We start from the raw sequence: 14,451 nt of genomic DNA, 5'->3' as shown, positions 1-14,451 counted from the left end.
TGTTTTGAACTAATAACAAGATATTCAGGTAGAAACTGTACTATTCCAAATTGAATTCTGAACCTACGTTCAAATCCTTTTACAATTTCACAGATCAAGACAAAAACCACAAATAAAGATGGGGTGTTACTGTCAAATAGTTAAACTTAATTCTGAGGAAGATCAGAATGGATCAGCTACAATGTCCATGCAAAACGAAACAGTGAGTAGAATATGCAAAGCATCTGGAGTGAATCACGGAGAGGGGAGCAAAATATACCGTAGACACCCTAGAGTGTGTACGAATCTAAATGATTAAGTTCTCATTATTTGATACATTTTTTCACCCAGTTCCAGAGTTGGGTTGACACATCAGCTGCAGTGAAGCAAGCTTTTAGCAGTTGCTCTGAAGTGGGTTTCAGAACCGTCCTGTGAACAACCCTGGCCTCCCGGGTTTGGTGGGATTTGGGGAACGCTATGGTTTTTTCGTTAGGTCTTCCAGCGGCCTCAAAGTTTTTTCCACCCACCTCTCCCCCATCTCTTTCCCAGTCTCACTCAGTGCCATTCGCCCTCTTCCCCTGGACCAGGCTCCGTGACGGCTCCAAACAAAACAGGGCCTGTGAGCTGACTGACACATTCCTCCTCCCGGTTCTGAAAAGGCTCCATTGAGCATGCCTGCCGTTCCACGCTACCCAAAGCCTGAAGTCAACCCGGCCCTGCCAGGCTCAATAACCGTGCAGAACAAAACACCGGCCTCAGAGAAAGCAGAAACACAGTCAAAGGTCGGGGGAATGTGCACCTTGAGGACAGAAAAGAGAGCGAGAAAAAAAAAAAAAAAAAACAGAACAGAAAAAAAGAAGGGAGGAGAGTATTCTTTTCAGGTTCAAAGGCACTCTTTTGCCCACTGCCTCTCCATCACTCAGGCAGGATGACGCTGGCCTCAGGATGGGGGTCCATTCTCATTGGTGTCATTCACCTGCCAATCAGCATGTCACAAGCTCCAATGGGCTTCATGTAGCTCGGCGGAAACGTCCCATCAGCGACTGCCATGAAGCCACCTGTTTGAGATGTGAGCGATGTGAGCCACCCGGCCCTGCTCTACCAACGTCCCCTTCCATCAGACCACAGGAATAAAGCGCAGAGGGCCAGAAACACAGAAATCCCACAGATATGACACAAGACCAACGCCACGTCTTAGGTCAAATGCAGCGTTATCTAAAGATGAAAGGATGCCAAAAAATTAAATATTAAACCAGCCAGAATGAGGAAGTTGCTTCTACTGTGCTTCATAAGCACAAAACACACAATCACTATAAGGATCTACAGACACAGAATTTTACAAGACACAGAGATTTCAGAGATTTCAACATGTCATGGTACTTTGTGAAAGTTTTTAGAGATGAATGCAACTGATCCTTGCTAGTGCTGGAAGGCTGTCGCTGGCAGCAGAATTAGTGATGTTAGTGAACTTCTCTGATCTGCCTCTGCATATCACATCCATACACACATATTTTACAACACCTGCTGAACATCTCTTTGGAGAGACTCCACCTTAGCTCCCCCGCCCACCAGGCAACACTGTCAGCTCAGGTGGCTGAAGGAGACAACACTGGGGTGTGTTCAGGGTGGCGCTCAACACTATACACAGAGACATATGTTACACTAGACAAAAGATGGCTGTGCTAATGTGACAAATGCACTATAGGACCTCACCAGGACCTGTAAAATCCTGTTTGTTTATCAGGATGAAGTAGTTTTCCCCTGTAACACACACACATACAGAGAGACACACTGCTTGATCCCGCCGTTATTGGTGTTTGGACAAGGAGTCGTTGGTGTGGTTTGGTTTGGAGCGCCATGTGAGAGTGTGGTCACTCAGGAGCCGCTTTCCCTGTCAGCCACAGCTCACAGACCCCTGCCTGTTTACCCAAACTGAAGGGCCCATGTTGGCACTCCACTCCTATCTGCCCCTCTGGTTCCCCTCCACTGCTGAGCCCAGTTCAGTACCGAGTAAACAGAGGGAAAGAGCCTCAAAGAGCGAGTGAGAGATGGAAAGAAAGACACGCAGACAGATAGATACAGAGACAGACAGCGATAGAGAGGGAGAAAGGAGGAAAAAGGAGGGTGGCAGCTGCTTTTTCCCACCCACACAGCTTGGGAGGTGAGCCGAGACCCCTATTCATGTCCACCCGTGACACCCACAGTCAAGCAGAGTTGCTCTAACAGGCTGCTCTTTGTTTGTGTTTTTCACACACACTCACACACACACACACAGACACACACATTCAAACCACAATGTCGGGAGGTGCATTTATTGCCAACTCATATGAAAAAAATCCCAGATTGCCAGGGCTGATATGAAAATAGTTCCTTATATAGAAATTGTGACCATTTTGGAAATTCAGTGGTTACAACACAGAGCTGCACATGAATGCAATTCCAGAAATAAACAAGCAAGAGGATCTGCTCTGCTGATCTGATCACCACCCAATATAAACCTGGTTCTGTTTATTGCTAAAAATGGAGGCACGGCTGAGCTGGACGGTGCAATTACACAGCAGGTTTGGCGCAATGTCATCCCAGAATTTAATAGAGTCCAGGTTCACATGCAGAAAGGCCTCTCACACTCCCTAAAAAGGAAAAGAGAACGGAGTCATCATGAGCGTTGCTGAGAGTCGCTGTGAGGTTGGAAACTGGAGACGGGCTTTTGGACGCAAACCCAGGTGGTCTTTTCATACTTTCTCTCTCCCACTCCCCTGCCAGCCCCCTCTTCACCAGTTTCCCGTCCTACAGTGTCAGTTTCAATTTAACCCCAAAACACACAAATTCCCCGCCTTGAGCGAGAATCATCGCCCGGACCACAGATTGCTTAAATATCTCTCTTTGAATTTGATACACTACAGCTTCCCCAGACTTGACGAAGGTGTTGAGTTGGTGCCGCGGCGACGTGGCCGCCGACTGCAGGCCCGCTGTGTTGTGTTCTGTCCATGTCGCTAATGCCAGGTAAACATGGCCGCCTGTCATCTGGTGTCAGGTTTGGTATTGAAAGGTAAAAGTGGCAGGATGACGGATGACTGTTTTAAGACCACTTGACACACTCCTGATAGTGGAGAACTGACTGCTGATACCAGAGGGATTTTTTTTTTCCCGTGGTCAGTCTGGAATCACTGTTAAAATCACAGTCTGCTCAAAGCACGGCTTACAAAAGTATTATATTAATTTCTCAGCACACCGCAAACTCTATACTAAATAAACCCAGTCTGAGTTCATAAAATTTCAACAAAAATGTTTTGGAGAGCTTGGTGTAGTTGATTAAAAATGTATGCACTTCTTGATCATTCTGTTGTGTTGTGGGCCAAACTAGCCAATTTTTTATTTACAAAATAAAAAAAAAGACCTATATAATCATTTATTGAGGGATAATGTAATTTATATGTTTTAATTTCAAGAGTTAAAAGTAAGTTTTTTGAAGTAAAATAATTATTTCCCACAACTGCAAACACAAACACAAATGTGTAAAATAAAATAAACATTCTTATATGTTATAACAGGATCTTATCTTACCCCAGTGATTCACCATGATACTGTAAAACTTTCTTAAATTACTGTAAATCTTAAATTACTGTAAACTAGTATAGTGATTAAAGTGATTATATACTGAATACATTTTCACTTCAAACAAAATATGTATATCCTAAAATATAAACAATAAAATATATAAAAAAAGGAAGCTAAAAATGCATTTAAACTGTAAGTTTGTGGAACTGTCCACTCTCCCTGTTATGTTATAGTGTGCAAATGTCCTTGAAACACACATTTCATGTCAGTCTGAAAATCTCAATGTGTGGAAAACACACACCCATCTTTTAAAAAGTTAACTTTTCTTGAACCACGGCCTTCTGCATCATTCCAGATCAAATTAATCAAGCACCAATTCACAAAGGAGGCGGTGCTCGGCCATCGCAAGCCTGCCTGTAACCTGAACCCGAGGGGTCTCAGCATGTGAGGGTTCTGGGGCTGACCGGTGAAAGGGGCTCAGTCAGACCGGGGGCCTGGAGCACATAGTCCCCTTCTATACAACTCAGTTGGGCCGCATCGAGCCGCAGCCTCATCCAGACTGTGCAAAACACTTTACTGGAGGAATGTGCCTTTTCTGCACAAATAACGGTGCAAAAAAATTACATTTAAGAAATGTCTGTAGATTCGTTTAGGAAAACTGAAAAGCACACTCTTTTTTATAAACATCTGTCAGCCATTAGGAATCTTGGACTTAGGCTGACTAACACCTCAACAGTAAGATTAAATCGGACTGGTGAAATCCATCCTATGGTCTATGGTCATAAATTTAACATAATAACGTTTGGTATGGCGATTGGCATAAAAATATATGATTCTTAAAGATATTCTTTCCATTGTAATGCAGTAACACTGACACAGGATTGGAATGAAAATAGCCTGTCTAGGGAACCCTGCCCTGTGGCTGGTCAGGTGCACTATTACTGAATAAAGGAAATGTCTATCACATGACTCTGCCTTTTCCCTTTTAAAACTAAACTGGATCAGATTATATTACATTAAAATACACTGTGAACAAAAAATGTATGATATAGCACTAGCCCGCTGCTTTATTCAAATTCTGTAAACGGTACAAACACCAGCTTGATTCCATCTTTCCAATTCTGCTACTGTTATGTACACTAGCAGTAAAACGTCTGAACACACAGACACTGCAGAACAAAACGGAAGACATTAGAAAATGTGAGGCTATGTAGTAAACCGAAGAATGAAAACAAAGCAAGGGGGATCTTATTCTAGAGACGCTTGAGAGAGAAAAACAGCAAGAGGGTTTCCAATAGTTAATTAGAAGCTATATTATTAATAAGCTTCTCTTCAATGTATTAATAGTGTTCAGAGCACTCATGAATGTAGAGAGCTGACTCTGGAGAATCAGATTCATCAAACATTGTTTCCAGCATTTAAATTTTCAAAATAGTCTCCATGGTCTCCAAAAGTGTCCAAACATATGACTTGAACTGTATATCACTGCAGTAAAAAAACATTGTAGTGCTGAGTGTCTGTTTTTTCTCCTTTTCTTTATTTATTTCTTTTCCTTTTGTTTTCTTTCGTATAACTGTCTTTTGTATAAGGCCATGGTTGCAGTTTACCTGTATTGAGGCACACAAAAATGTATATGCACAAAACTGAAGATCATAGATAATTTCACAAAATCAATATAGAATATAGATGTCTATGAATGCTTTTGAATCTATATTTTTTTATATAATTTGACATGGTGCTTACCCACTGCTCTTATTTCACTGGTATAACCACAATGGCCAGGGAGACAAGAGAACCTCCGACAGGCGAGAACACCCCTCCTCTCAAGGCTATTTACTTCCCTGTTTCCATAGCAGCAGTCACTTCAGGCTCAATGGACCAGGATCAGGGGGTCATGAAGTCAGAGGGCAAATAACACACCAAAAGCACTCATTCTGGTGCCCTGAACATCCCTGAGGTATCACTTCACCACTGTCACTTCTGACCATAACTCACAATCTGGCTCTGAGTTTCTCTGGTTTCCCCATCCCCCATATATACACTTCACTTAACTGGAATTATTGGAAGGGGGGACCATCACAGACGCAATAGATATAGCAACTTCCGCAAATCAATGAATACAGTATGTTAGTATTGTTTTGGCTGCAGTGTGGTGTATTGAGAATACATCATTATAGTTCACGTAGAGCAGTGGAGAGTGCACAGTGTTATTGATTGGAAATTGATATGGTGAGTTCCCACTGTCCTCTCGTCCAGAAGTGGACCTGATCAATAAGGTTTCGGTCTGGTACAGCACTATAAGCCATTTATCTTCTACCCCCACACCTTGTAATCTTTTCACTGGGCCTTTTAATCAGCCCTCCAGGGAGGACAGGTGAGGATAGAGTGTGTGTGTGTGTGTGTGTGTGTGTAAGAGAGAGAGAGTGAGTGAGAGAGAGGGAATAGGAAAGGAGGCACTGGGGGGGGGTGAAGGGTGTTGCAATCTAAAGCAATCAGTTTCCTAACATTTTCAACCAATCGGCTGTAGCATTCTTTCTCATTGGTCAGCCTGTTCCGTGATGGTACCACCCACTTTCCTCAGTCTGTCAAAGTGTATTTTAGTTATTTTTTTCCTGTGGTAAATCTTTTCATAATTCTTCTCTAAAGACACTAAAGACACTCCTCTTTAGTGTAACATAAGGTATTCAATTGTATTTCAACAGCCTCCCTTAATACATCATCATCATTTTAATGACGTTTGGACCAAGATCCGAAACAAGCTTTAGGGTCTAGCAAATAAATCAGAATCAGAATCAGAAAACTTTCTTTTGCTTATGCTACAACTTCACAGAGAGAAACATACATTTATGAGTACAAATAAAAATAAAAAAAGCTCTAAAAATAATTGTGCAGTAATTGCTCAAGCAGCATTGCCCATTATGTTAAGTTAAATGAAAGGACATTACATTACAAATAAACAATTATTTGGGTGACAGTTTTGAACACTCACAAGAATAGTTACTTACTTATAGTTCTTGTGGTAAAAAAAAGTATTTGGGTATATATATATATATAGCTGTAATCACCAACAAAGGCTTTTCTACAAAGTATTGAATAAAGTGTGTTTAATACTTATTCCCTGTGTCATTTCACTTTATTTATTATGACTCAACTTGTATACTCAAAAGTATACTTGTATTCCGATTTCTTGTATGAATTCAATATTTGGTTTGAGGGCAACATCTGGTGGAAATTTTGTGTCAAAAGCCCACTTAGAAATCCCCTTACAGATAAAAATGCTGATGTGTCAAATACTTATTTTCCCCGCTGTATATATATCAAGATGTGTGGTTTCTGTTCAAAAAACGCAAAGTCAACATTGAGGAATGAATACTTTGAAGACGCAAAACCAAAAAACGTACTTGTTTGTGTAATTACAGAGTGGTGTATGTACAGGTATTGTTTAATGTCCTTGATTCACTATCCTCTTACAGAGTCACCACCAGCTTCGTTCCATCTCACCCAGACAGACACAGATAAAATCTGACAAACACTCAGTGCTACACAAACAGAGAAAAGCCAGGGAAACACATGTAGCACTCAGCTCTAAATTCCATGTCTTCTGAGACTTCCGAATTTCATCACCACAGCTTCTCCTGCCAGTCTTTTTGGAACCCAACTCTGTGGTCTGTTTCCTACCCAATGAAACTCTGTATGGGGACTTCATGTACCCCAGTCTGCCAAAAAAAAAAATAATAATAATCTAAAAAGATAGTTGTACCCAGGCAAGATTATGCATTCAGTAAATGTCATGTGCAGTTTCAATTCAAATTGATTAATGCATTTCATAAGCAGGAAGAAATAAAACAGAAAAACTTGGTGATATTTCATCCCTGTAATTTTATTTAGCAGACCTTTGAGATTTGGTTGGTTGGACCCTACTACTCCACTTATAGATAAATCAACACTGACAACTAACACCATTTATTTGACTGTACTTTAAGAATGTATTTTTTGGTATTGAAAGATCCTATATTTATGATAAGCTGGGTCTGTCTTGTATTTGAACCAGAACAGAAGACCCTCTCTGTGATTGAAATTTTACTGCACGTCTAATCCAGTCTCCAGGTTCTGTTACTACCCTCTGCTGGCCACTTGAAGTCACAGCAGTCACTTCAGTCATGGGACGACTGGTTAAAACAGCGCAGCAATGCTGCGAGTGTGTGGTTGTCAACAGAAATTTGTGCAAGTTGTATAATAAATGCGCATCTTAATCCTTACAATAAACCAACTCTGAAAACTATGAGGCGCTCCCTAGGCAATTTATCAAGAAAAGCTCGCACATGCACCACAATGCATTAGATACATTAAACGTATATATCATATATATATATATATATATTATATATATTAAAACCACTGCATATATAATTTTGTACAGAGAATAGGCTTTTTGTTGTATTTCTGTAATTTCATGCAATGTACGTGCAGTACGTAAATAAATATAATATATTTAATATTTAATGTAAATAAATTTTTTACACCACGTAGGAGCTATTCTCCAAATTTCAGTTATAGTGGGCAACCTGGTAATAAACAATGCAACAGGAGCCACAAAAACATGTTCTGAGAATGTAGTGAATTTGTCATTTAAATGGTTTGTGTTTATGCATTTCAGGCTGAATGCTGACACCGTGCCCACGTGACATATGCTTCCGATTTCGAAGCAAGAAAGAGTCATTCATCGCAAAGTTCATTCATGAATAAATGAAATGATTATCGATTTGTACGACCCTACGGCGACAGACGCGATGGTGGCGAGTGGCGTCGCGGCGGCCTTTACTGGGACCCGCTGCCAGATGTGGGAAGTCCGCGCATGCGCGTTAAGGACGCCGCGGCGCTCCTGCGGCGACCTTTCCCCCCTTGGAAACCATTTCCTCTGATCCCCCATCGGCCATGTTTAATGTCATTCATTCATGAAACTTGCACGCACGCCGCCACCGCGCCACAGGCAGCGCTGCGCCGAGTGCGTCCGAGACCGCGACAGCAGCGCGACGAGGCGCCGCGAAGACGGCGGTGCTCGGTGGCAGAAGCGCCGTCCTTGCGCCGGCTTTACGTGAAGACGGGAAGGTTGCGGTCAGGTTGGAGCAGCAGGCGCGGAGCGGGTGTGTGTGTGTGTGTGTGTGTGTGTGTGTGTTTGTGTGTGTGTGGCAGGTGGAAGCATCAAAATGGCTGCGTGCCTGTTTTGTTCATCCGCGTGTGGAACTACGTCACTGTTACTACACGGTTACACGTTTACGATCGCTGCAGCCCGTCAAAAATACAGTTACAAATACAGCAGTGAATTGTTTTATTTTGCCAGATGTACAGTACAGGCCAAAAGTTTGGACACACCTTCTCATTCAATGTGTTTTCTTTATTTTCATGACCATTTACGTTGGTAGATTCTCACTGATGGCATCAAAACTATGAATGAACACATGTGGAGTTTTGTATTTTACAAAAAGTGGAGACCTGACCTCCACAGTCACCGGACCTGAACCCAATCGAGATGGTTTGGGGTGAGCTGGACCACAGAGTGAAGGCAAAGGGGCCAACAAGTGCTAAACACGTCTGGGAACTCCTTCAAGACTGTTGGAAAACCATTTCAGGTGACGACCTCTTGAAGCTCATCGAGAGAATGCCAAGAGTGTGCAAAGCAGTAATCAGAGCAAAGGGTGGCTATTTTGAAGAAACTAGAATATAAAACAAGTTTTCAGTTATTTCACCTTTTTTTGTTAAGTACATAACTCCACATGTGTTCATTCATAGTTTTGATGCCTTCAGTGAGAATCTACCAATGTAAATGGTCATGAAAATAAAGAAAACACATTGAATGAGAAGGTATGTCCAAATTTTTTGCCTGTACTGTATGTGTCATTTAAAAAAAATATATTGGTTTAGGTTTTACATAGGTTGATCAAAAAAACCCAAAGTGTTAATTAAAAATTTTTTTTCCAGGTAAGCATGAGAAAGAAACAAAATGTGAAACATCGGAAGACTGAGGAGAAGGCTGTGGTCCAGGAATTTGTGGTTGAAAAAATCATCCGAAGAAGAGTGACCGATGGCAGAGTGGAGTACTTCCTCAAGTGGAAGGGCTTCAACGAGTGAGGGCAACATCTCAATTTCCGCCGGCCTTCTCTAGTCCGAGAAGGCTCACACTGGGCCTTTGATGTAAACCGCCAGCACTCCCACCTCCAGACACCTTTGTTTTTTGATGCAGCCTCATGTATTACCTAGTAAATATCAGAGTTATTTAACCAAAACCAAAAGTCAAATTATTGCTGATGACGCACAACAGACCAATTGCAGATGTGTGCAAAGTTCCAAATTTCCATTAGTATGGATTTCTGAACAAATATTTCACGTTATAAAGTATTGGTCGAAATATCCGGATGAAAAGAAATACTGTAATTTAGATTAACAAGAAAAGTGTACAATAAGCGTTGCACACACACTGAGATCAAATTACTGCTTTGTTTAAATTGGCCCTGGTAGTTGTGCAGAGCTACGCCACGTCCACCGCGTTCAATCCAGAAGCCCTGCCAGCCATTGTTCCAGGATTCTCCTATTCAAAAACCCAGAGCTCAGGAGGAGACAGGATATCACATACCCCAGCGTTTCAGATTTTCATCCCTTTTCTACGAAGGCACCATTTTACACGTAGGCCCGTTAATGTTGTATTTCTTTTTTTGTCACACAGTGGTGTAATCATGTTCTCTTTTTTTTCACCATTGCTTGTGTCCAAAGCACTGACAACACCTGGGAGCCAGAGGATAACCTGGACTGTCCTGAGCTGATTGAAGAGTTCCTCAGGGGTCTTTCTCTGTCTGGGAAGGCTGAAGGCGATGATGTACCTTCCTTAGGTTCACACATTCAGCTGAAAGAGGAACAGGAGGATCTGGAGACGGTGAGGTTGTGTGACTGTAAGCCTCACATGATTTGTTCTCCACTAACACTTCACGGAAAATATGAATGCTCTGGCTCATGAGCATTTAACTAGTTTTATTGGGCCTTCTCACATGGCAAAAGAGACACATTTTGCTGTGGTGATCTGGAAGCTAGCACAGACATTGTATTTTATCATCTGTCTGTCACACACCAGCCAATCCAGGATGAGCCTGGGGACAGTGGGGCACAGGAGCCTAGTGAGGAAAGGACTGGCATCCCAGAGGACTACACAAGCCACCTAGAACCTGAGTGCATCATTGGCTCCACTGACAAAGAAGGGGAGCTCATGTTCCTCATCAGATGGTGAGCACTGTTTCTCACTTGCCTAAATCATGGCTGGAGCAGCTTGTTTTGAAGGTGTCACTGCTCCTCGCTTGCAGGAAGGACAGTGAGGAGGTGGCCCTGATGTCAGCGAGAGAGGCCAGCATGAGGTGCCCTCAGATGGTCATTTCCTTCTATGAGGAGAAGCTCACCTGGCAGTCGGCTGAAGAGGAGCAGCAGTGAGAAGAGAATAGAAAAGCAGAGAAAGCGCGGTTTTGGGCATTTACTGCCTGTAACCCTATCATGTAGCAGACACATTCACTGTGGAGAAAAGCTGCTTTGTGTGTTTCTGAATATTTCATGTTCATGTTGTTGTAGATCTTGACCCAATACCATCAGTGTCCTATGCTGCTTTCCAGTTCTGAGCTTTGATGCGGTACTGCTAATGCTGGCCCAGTGGAAGAACCCTAATGTCTGATCCAAAGAACCATATCATTTAGTCTTTATATGGTTGCAGTGGTAAAATTCTGTAGACCAACTCATCCTAAACCCAACTGAATTTGTTTAGTCTGGGCATTTATATCACAGAAGAGAGTTATGAGAAGGAAATAATAATAGTATCAAATAAAACAGATGATGTTCATGGAACAGGACCAATGTAAAAAAAAAAATGAAGTGATTGTCATTGTGAAGCACTGTAGCACAGCAAATGGTGCACAGAACAAAATAAGTCCTCTGCTTTTAACCCATCACCCTTGGTGAGCAGTCGGCAGCAGTGTGTGGGCATGGTACCTTGTTCAACAGGACCTCAGAGGCACCATGGCGGTTTGGAATTTGAACCCGCAACCCTTCAGTTACAACTCCGCTTCCTTAACGGCTAGGCCACCACTGCTCCTAAAAAAATCCATCAGGAGTGTACAGAAAATTCACTAATGTAGCAGACACACATTTCCTCATGTACCAAACACATCTACACGCCAATGTAGGGATTTCCTGTCTTACAAAAAATGTTGATATGGTTGGTGGGTGTTGTTACCAAAATCTTTCCCCCGTGAAATCTCTCGTCTGCATGTAACCGCCGCCATGAGGTCAGAGTCCAGTGACCCTTTATGACCCTCTGTGGCGCCACTGAATCTGTTGTATATTTACACGTTAGCTGTAATTGTGTTGAACATCTTCACGTGATGTCATGTGCTTTCTAGGGCTATCACACCTCTGTAGGACAAACCTGACAATGTGTTGTGAATGTATGACCTGTATGCAGCCAGTGTATTGGCTTTGTTAACTTATGTAGGAACTGTACCTTGACTGTAGCCAGTCCTGCAGAAATGATGCTCAGCAGGCATCACATCAAAGAAAGGCTTTTTTCTGAAATGTTTGAAAGTCTGTGTGAACAGGAATAAGCTCCTTCCTGGTTATCTGTAGAGAAGAAACTAACTACCTTAAAGCACTTTCTACTTGCCTGTTTTCATCTCTAATCATGTGTAGGATGTACTGTGAAGACTTCATGAGATGTTTCTGCTAATCTTAGTGCTGCCCTTGATCCTTAACCAGTTTTGAATGTCTGTGAATTATCTGTGATTCTTGAAGTGTTTTCTATATTCCGACTGGAGTACCAATACAGTACTGGCTGTCTGTAGCTCTTAATAAAGGTATTTTTCAGATTAAATTTTTTTTTACATTTTATTTCCAAACGTGCGCAATCACAATAACTAAAGATTTAGTAGACCAATACTGGGGAAAGAATGTCATACAGATTATATTTCCTATGGGAATATTTAATCTTTAGTTGCAGACCTGTGAAGAATATGACTTCTTGCTTTTATGGCCTGTGACTCATCTGCAGAACTTCCATAATTTGGCACAGAGAAGTCCCTGTTCTCGCTCTCCAAAGAGAAACAGGATTGCTTTTGTCTCTTCCCTTTCAGACGGTTATTTATTTCATAGTATTTAATAAAAAAAAAAATGAGTTTACAGGAGTTCACCAGTGTTTGGGTGCGAGATCCTCGCATTCAGAGAGAGGACTTCTGGCACGCTTACATGGATTATGAAGTCTGCATACACGTAAGTCTCCTGAACTCGCATTACCTCTGAGCTCCGTTTTAATTGAGTTGCTCACCCATTGCCTCCTTTCTCCTTCCTGTCAGAGCAACAGTTTAGCTTTCACGAAGAAGACCTCGTGCGTCAGGAGGAGATACAGTGAATTTGTGTGGCTCCGTCAAAAACTACAGGACAATGCCCTGCTCTTGTGAGTTCCTATATCAGCGATTTTCATGGTCTCCATGCCAAACAATGACTTTCATTAGAGCTTCATTACTTTTTGTGGTTGTCACCAGTTGTATGCTTCATGTTGTGTAATTAGCTGTCAAATAGCTCTTCAGTCACAATGTCTTGATTCCTCTCACTGACAGAGTACGTCTGCCTGACCTGCCGCCGAAGAATCCCTTCTTCAACATGAACAGTGCTCAACAGATCGATGAGCGGATGAAGGGTCTGCAGCAGTTTTTAGGAATGTGAGTTAATGTTCCTGTAGGGCAACACTTGTGCCACCAAGTGGCAGCATCCTCACACAGAGCACAGAATCGCTGATGTATTTCATTCAGAATCAGTCTGTAGGCCTATGCTCACTATAATCAGATAGTTACTAGTTACTATGCCCACTCTGCTGCTATGTGTGATACTATTTTCCACCTGGATGCTCTCTCAGTATTGTTCAGAACCCCCTGCTGCTATCGGACAGCTGTCTCCACCTCTTCCTGCAGTCCCAGCTCAGCGTGAGCCGGATCGAAGCCTGCGTGGCGGGCAGGACCCACTACACTGTAGCCCAGGCCATCCAGAGCAGCGGGCCCACAGTGATGAGGTTTGGCTCTGAGGAGAACATGGAGGGGGAGGAAGAGGAGAACCACTGTGGACCTCTGGAGGAGCATCACAGTCATGTGACGCTGAGTGAGAGAGCCCTGGTGTGACTGCCTGAAAATCTCATTGCGCTGAAGAAGCTTGGACTAGCATCCAGTGTTGATTAAATGCTGGAGGAAATGGACTTTGACTCTTACGACTGCATAAAAATGTGTGCAAAGCTGGCCCAAACTAAGGCTTGTAGGTCTCAGCTGAATGCAGCATGACATTTAAAAGTAGATAAAAGTGGGGCAGGTCTGGGCTCAGCCTATTTGCCTATTTTAGTGCTCTATTTCCAGGCTATTTTGTACCTCACGCTTTGCAACAAATCCTGATTGGGCACTACTTGGCACTATTCATTATAACAGTATATTGATTTAGCTGTATGTAGAAATTGTGCTTATATATCAGTGTTGGAAAGATTACTTTGGAAATATAATTCATGAGAATCAGCTAATTGTATTAATCCCGGAGGAAATTGCATATGTAATACTTGCTTAAAATTAATTTAATATTAGTAATTACATTTTATTACTTTTTCAGTATGTTTGTAAATTATGAATGAACATTGACTACTAAACATTGACTTCTGCCAAACTCCTTTCAATATATTTGTTAAAGATCATATAAAAACAGCGACCACAATGTCAGTCCTCATTTTACTGTTATATCATGCAGTTACAATAACATTCTACAGCATTGAATAATGTGAGGAACTTTATGGTTGGTCAGGGTTCTTCCACACTTCTTCACCTCCGTCCCAGTAAGCCAGCACCCTTTCACTATCAA

General features: G+C 42.1%; 2 protein-coding genes across 2 annotated transcripts; both read left to right on the top strand.

Annotated features, from left to right (window-relative positions):
* Positions 1-8,428: 8,428 nt before the first annotated feature.
* cbx3b (chromobox homolog 3b) lies at positions 8,429-12,436 on the top strand. The gene is made up of 5 exons (XM_028980030.1): positions 8,429-8,681; positions 9,517-9,662; positions 10,306-10,465; positions 10,661-10,809; positions 10,887-12,436. The coding sequence occupies exons 2-5, from the start codon at positions 9,523-9,525 to the stop codon at positions 11,008-11,010; spliced, it is 573 nt and encodes a 190-aa protein (XP_028835863.1). The 5' UTR covers positions 8,429-8,681; positions 9,517-9,522; the 3' UTR covers positions 11,011-12,436.
* snx10b (sorting nexin 10b) lies at positions 11,587-14,290 on the top strand. Its single transcript, XM_028979401.1, has 5 exons — positions 11,587-11,592; positions 12,715-12,831; positions 12,915-13,015; positions 13,179-13,280; positions 13,475-14,290. The coding sequence occupies exons 1-5, from the start codon at positions 11,587-11,589 to the stop codon at positions 13,731-13,733; spliced, it is 585 nt and encodes a 194-aa protein (XP_028835234.1). The 3' UTR covers positions 13,734-14,290.
* Positions 14,291-14,451: the final 161 nt, after the last annotated feature.

This window comes from Denticeps clupeoides, chromosome 5 (assembly GCF_900700375.1).
Source record: "Denticeps clupeoides chromosome 5, fDenClu1.1, whole genome shotgun sequence".
Classification (NCBI taxonomy): Eukaryota; Metazoa; Chordata; class Actinopteri; order Clupeiformes; family Denticipitidae; genus Denticeps; species Denticeps clupeoides.
This window is presented reverse-complemented; position numbering and strand designations above follow the sequence as displayed.